At 49.4% G+C, this 6,000-nt stretch overlaps 1 protein-coding gene across 4 annotated transcripts in view; it reads left to right on the top strand.

Moving 5' to 3' along the window:
- The first annotated feature begins 1,247 nt into the window (after positions 1–1,247).
- The window catches only part of LOC126041462 (regulator of G-protein signaling 8), a 29,175-nt gene continuing 24,422 nt past the window's right edge, over positions 1,248–6,000 (top strand). For 2 of the 4 annotated variants that reach the window (XM_049807095.1, XM_049807094.1), the window contains exon 1: positions 1,362–1,542. In XM_049807095.1, the coding sequence (XP_049663052.1) occupies positions 1,438–1,542 (105 nt within the window). In that variant the 5' untranslated portion in view covers positions 1,362–1,437. Of the gene's footprint in view, positions 1,543–6,000 lie in introns of all 4 variants that reach the window. The other 2 variants (XM_049807093.1, XM_049807102.1) reach the window with 2 other exon arrangements.

The following is a 6,000-nucleotide window of genomic DNA, read 5'->3' as shown; positions in this document are numbered from 1 at the left end:
AATCCTATCCTGCTTTGCTGTAGACACATGTGTAATCTCAGGTGAGTTTTGAAGGTGTATTACTGAAGCTAGTCACTTAGAGACAGACCTGGCAATGTGGGGTACTCTCAGGTTAACTGCTGTGGAGGGTATTGACTTGGAGACTTTCTGTGTTTGTAATTCAGTGCACCACACCCATTGATTTTTTTATTAACAGCAGCCCTGTGGCTAGATATCTATGTGTCTCTGAAATCACCAGTGGGAAACCTTGGAGTAGGGAGCTGCAGTAAACAGGTGAGTAGGGGGTTTCAGGGAAGGGCATAATACCTTAAGCATCCGACGTTGCTTTCAATTTAATCCTGCTGACCAAACCGAGCACTCTAGGCAAGACCCAGCCCCTCTGAGCGGTAAGCCACTAGGGCAGAATTGGGGAGGAGGTGTGAAATCTTTCAAAAAGCTGGCAAGGGCATTAGGCACAAAGCTCTTGCTTCTTTCCAAAGGGGCACGCGCTTCTAAGCATGTGATGCTTTAGAAAAGCACATTGTAAAAATCTGTGGAGTGAGGAATTGGTAGCCCTCTGGGGAGGATTACACCTAGATTTCTGAATCCCTGGCATTTTGGGTCTGTCATTGCAGCAGATGAGCAGTGTCAGGGACTGCAGGCAGCTCTGCACACAGCTTTCTGTGCAGCATGCAGAGGGGAGGTGTTTTGGCTGGAGTGCCTTTCCACACCATCCAACAGCCAGGCCAGGCCTTTGGACCTGTATCGGCATGACCCAGATAATGGGAATGGGGTCGGGGTGGGCCTGAGCTTTAAATGATGTTGATGCTTTGGGTACGTGCAGCCCATTTTCTGTCTGTCTTGATGTAATGCCATTTTTAAAAGCTCTGGGTCAGGCTAGTCCTACACCATCCCTAAATGTACCTGAGGAGGACTGGAGTTGGGGATTTTTTTTATGTTCAATGGAGGAAAAGAGTCATAAAGGAGAAGCTGAACTCTATCACTGCAATCCCTTCCTGCCCTCTAGTGCAGCCCTTCCCCTCCTAGGTAAAAGCAAACAAAGAAAACAAAGCCCCCAGTGCCCAGGCGGTAGTTTTCCTTGCTCTGATGGTCCATGAGGTCCTAATTTTTTCCCCTGTCCCTTTTCCCCACCGTGCCCCCGGCTAGCAGCGGCTGCTGGCGAGTTCTCCATGGGCAGCAGCCAGCCAGCGGCAATAATGAGAGCAAGTCAGGCAGTGCCATCCTATACAAGCCTCTGTCTGCTCTGCGTGTGTGCATCTGTGAGAGCGCGCGCTCTCGCTCTCCCTTCTCCCCCTTCCCTCTCTTTTGTAACCCCCCTCCTTCCACCAGCTCTTGTTCTTTTCACGAGATGCAGGGCTAGGGAGCCAGGAAAAGTGGCACAGTACTGCTGTTCCTCCAGGGATAACTGTGACCGGGCTGGGTCCTTCGCCCTCCCTGATGCACCGGGAGTCTGCAGACACTGTTCCTCAGGGTCCCAACCAGCCATGTCCATCAAGCACCAAAAGCCACGTAGCCACCACCCTGCTGCCAGCTGCAAGACAGGTAAGAGCTAGGAGGGCCTTGGTGGGTGATGAAAGGCCCTGTGGTTACGAGTCCCTGGGGGAGGGATTTTTACTTGCTCCTGTCCCAGTTTTCTGGGGGGAAGGATGGCTCCCCAGGCAAAGTGGGAGGGGAAGGGTGCTGCTCAGATGTCACCCCTATTAATGTCACGGCAGTGCTTCTCCTGGTGCATTAATCTTCCCCTGGCGTCTTACGAATGGTCAAAGGGACACAGACACCGCTTCTAATTAGCAGGCAGCGAAAGAGAGCAGCGTATTTCATATGTTAAGCCCAGCCCAGCCCTGGCTGGACTGATACGGGAGCAGGACTGGTTCTGGGGTGATCTCCGTTTCAATGGGATTAGTGGTGGGCCTTTGATGCTGGGAGAAAACATCAGTCTGTGCTGGTGCCTGCAGCTCCGAGATCTTTACCATCTTTTCATTTTTTTTCCTCCCTTTGCTGTTGTTGTTTTTAAATGGCGGATTGCGTTTCCTTGGAATATTTGGGTATCTGTGACATTGCAACTAACACCCAGGCTGAAAGCTGGGGCTGAGCTAGTTAAAAATAAGACTAATTGGAGCGAAAGGAGAACATGTTGGAGGCGAGAGAACTGCTTTGAGCAGAGACTGTAGCAAAAACTTGCAGATGGCAGGAGCATGTGCACTCTTTGGGAAAAGAACGGGGGGCTGACCTGAGGGGGCTCATTTTCCTGCAGCCCTGGCTGCGGGGCTGCTGTAACTCATGGGGATCCCTGCAGCAGCAAGGGCTATCTCTTTGCCGTTCAATGGGTGGGGGGAAATAAGCTGGTAATTTGGCACAGCTAAGAAATACAAGGGACCCGTTGTGCTAGCATCTTCTCTCTGTGGCTGATTATCACTGCACCCAGTCCCGGAGGAATGCAGTTGCATTCCTCCATCTGGGGAGCATACATGTTGCATAAAAGGCTGTGCTTTCGCTGTCCTGTTGTGCTGCCCTTCTCTGAGACCCACTTGTTCCTGCAGCCCCAGGCTCCTCCGAAGCAGCACTGTCTGCATTGGCAGGACAAGCCTGGCCTCTTGCCCTGCAGTCCTTCCATGCGGTTCTGGAGATTTTGCTCAGTCCTTAAGGCTTGACTAGGGCAGGCGTTGGCAGAGCTCACTGTGCATCTCTATCCAGACTGGCAGGACAAAGCAATGATTGGTGCTGGATGCAGCAGACATTTTTATGAATAACCACCGTCTGCTGGAGAAAGAGGATGAGCCCATCTAACTCACTTCATTTATGTTTTAATTAGGGCTAGAGCAGCAGCCTCCAGAGATGAAAGAGAAATCCCAGCTCACCCATGTGGTTAAACTCTGTTTGTATTTCATCGTACAAATATCCTTTCAACTGCTCACATGTTTAAAGTTAAGCACGTGCTCAGGTGTTTTGCAGCAGCGGGAACAACCTCCCAGTGCCGTGTTGCATATCTGTATAGCGGTTAATAGCCCTAGTAAATCCTTGCTGTGGGACCTGGATGCCCTGTAAGCCCAGGTCTTTGAAATAGCAGTGATAACGGCAAAGAAGCATAGACCTTGTCCATCATAAATGGATTTGTGACTGCAACCCTGAGATCTTCAGGTTGAGTTCTAACTTTAAATAAATGACTAGTTTGCAGTGTTCAGCTTGCAAAATGCAGGCTGCTTGTGAGCACCTTGAATGATCTCTCAGCAGAAAATTAACCCCATCTCTCAGCAAGCCTCACTCCCTGGCCCGTGTTGAGCATCAGATCTCAATCAAAACGTACAAGGGATGGAGCACCCGCAGTAGGGGATCTTTGTGAAACTCTGTCTATCGGGATGGATCTGTCTCGGCTTCCCAGCCATACACACCAACTGCATTACAGACGCTGCCATATTGACAGCAGCAGCGATCCTGAAAGCTGGGAGGACTCCAAGGCTGCATGGAGCAGCTCTGTGTCAACTCCAATCCTTTCTGCCTCCCTGCTCCATGCTAACAGCATCCTCTCCAACACACACGCAGAAGCACCGACGCGCTTCTTTACGTGTAACTGCTCCTGGGCATGGGAGCGTGTTTCCTCAGAGAACAATTATGAAATTGTAATAAAGTGCTTTAAAGGGGAAATTCTTCCCTTTGATTCCTGTCTCGCGCGCTGCCCCTCTCAGCCCGGAGCCTCCCACACTGCTTAGCTGTTGGTTTTGTGTGCTACCTGCCTGGAGGAATTGGGGAGGGAGTTGGGAGCGCGCAGGCTGGGGCCAGGAGCCATCTCGCAGCGGAGGCATCTGTTATGCTGCAGCGATCGCGATGCCCGAAAGCCACAAACGTGTCCAGAAGATGCTTTTATCATTGACACAGGGGAGAATTTAAATAGCTGCGATGCTCTCGAGCTAAGCCAGAGGCAGAACCGTGGATCGCACTTTATGTAACTCATTTTTATTTTTAAGCACAATCTTCTACTGTCAAGGGGAGTTCAACTCGGTGGGTGTCTCCTTTCTCCTTCCCTGCCTCGTTAGCACATGTGAGGTGGCTTCTTTTATCAACGTCCATCCAGTATATCAGCTGCCTGGTTTCCTCACCTACCCCTGAAACTCAAGCTCTCCTTGTTTCACCTTTCAGGATTTCCTGCCTGCCTGGCCTGATATGGAGAATGATTTGAGGTTTAAGGTGAATAGAAAAATTAACCCTTTAAAAATACTCTGAGCTACATCTGTGGATATTTCCTGATGTTACTGGAGCTCCTTTTCTAGAAGAGGGAGGAAGCTGTTCTTGTGGCTCTCTTCATACGTGAGACAAGTTTGTGGTTTGTTTTGCAGTTTAGGAAGCTATCTATGTCAATGGTAATTCCCTCCTGCCAAGGCAGTCACCTCGTGCTGGACCAAGTGTGTTTTCCCCTCAAACCCTAAAACAAGCAGGCAGGCAGGTGGGCGCAGTGAGCAGAGCACTGCATGTCAGATGTCAGTTACTAACAAAATTCTTCTGGATTTAATTACAAACAGTGGTGGAGAACAGCAAGCTCTGGAGGTAAATTAGTTACTAATTTGAATTACCTTGGGGTTGGCCCCATATAGGTACCAGTCTGGATTCTGGATAAATTTTGAATGACCACGTGTGGGAGTAGATCAAATGACACTTTGTGTCACGAGAGATTTGCTAGGAATGTCATTCCAGGTCAAGGGTGGTTGTTCCTTCCAGTCCTCCAGCAAAAAAACCAAAGCCCTCTTGTGTCACAGCAGAAGTGGACCATGGCTGGAGGCTTGTGGTTGAGCCAAAGGCAGGCTTTGCGGCGTGCGGGTCACCTGAATTCCCAAAGCAGTGACCACTGTGGGAGGCAGCTTGGCCTCACGTACTTGGCGTTTTGCAGTCACAGAGCCTACATCACAGAGCACCTTCCAGAGAGATCCCAAAGGCAACAGGATCTCAGGAAAACATACCAAAGAATGACTTCACCTATGGGGATGTAGCTGCCAAACATCACAGCAGTCTGAAGAAGCACTTTCTTGGCACTAGGGAAAAAATCTCTTGGACTAGCAAGTTGTGAAGCTCACCTTTGAACAAGTTCCTTGCAGCATGGTACTAGAAAAGAGAGATGCTGGCACAGACCCAGGAAAAGTCACAAAGTAAGAGCAAATGCAACCCTAAAGAAGTTCAAAGCCCTTGTGGCATGGATCACTGTAAATATGACAAGGCCACAAAGTCAGAAATGAGAAGTGGAAGCGACATGGCAGGCTCGGTGTGATGGCTCGTTAGGCATAAAATAATGGAATCCTGGAGCGGCAGCAGACCCCTGAGGAAACAGATTAAGAGTGAGAAGATAGGGAGAAGTCTGCTTAAATGTCAAGGTGAAGGAGTTTGTTTAAGGCAAACCCACTGGAGATGTCAGCCAAGCAAATGAGCTAGTCAGTGTAGGCATCCTCTGATCTTCCAGCTCCAAACTGAGAAGGGCGGTCAGCTGCCAGCCCCGGGAGGAGCATCCCTGTATCTGGAGACACAAAAGCCATGCAACTACCAGCCGGAGCTTCTTTCCTGGTCCTGCCAGCCTCGTAAGAACAGCCATACTGGAAGGAAGAGACGTCTTCAGGCCATGCAATTTTATCTAGTGGTTGGGTGGCAGAAACTGGGACCAAGTGAAACTGGTGGAGATGTTTGGTCCAGAAGAAGTTTTTGGGTGAAAAACACTTGAATGATGATCAATAGACAAAACACACAGAATAGACAGGGGGGACATTTGAAATAATAGGGAGGGTGAAAAGGACCCTGGAGATGGTGGAGAGAAGATTAATGCCTAGGGCCCAGGCTGGCAAATTATCTTCCATCCTGCCCAGTGACAGCCAACAGTCCCAAAGCTGCATGTGTTCACTGCTTGTGTATTTGCTGTTAGCGGGTCATGAGGAAATTGCTTTAGAGTATTTCTTGGAGAGATTTAAAATATTGGATGGGATTCGAGCCTAATATCAAAATGAGTTATTTTATTAAAAGCTTTTA

Source organism: Accipiter gentilis, chromosome 8, assembly GCF_929443795.1.
Source record: "Accipiter gentilis chromosome 8, bAccGen1.1, whole genome shotgun sequence".
NCBI lineage: Eukaryota > Metazoa > Chordata > Aves > Accipitriformes > Accipitridae > Astur > Astur gentilis.
Note: the sequence above shows the minus strand (reverse complement) of the source record. Positions and strands in the feature narration are given on the sequence as shown.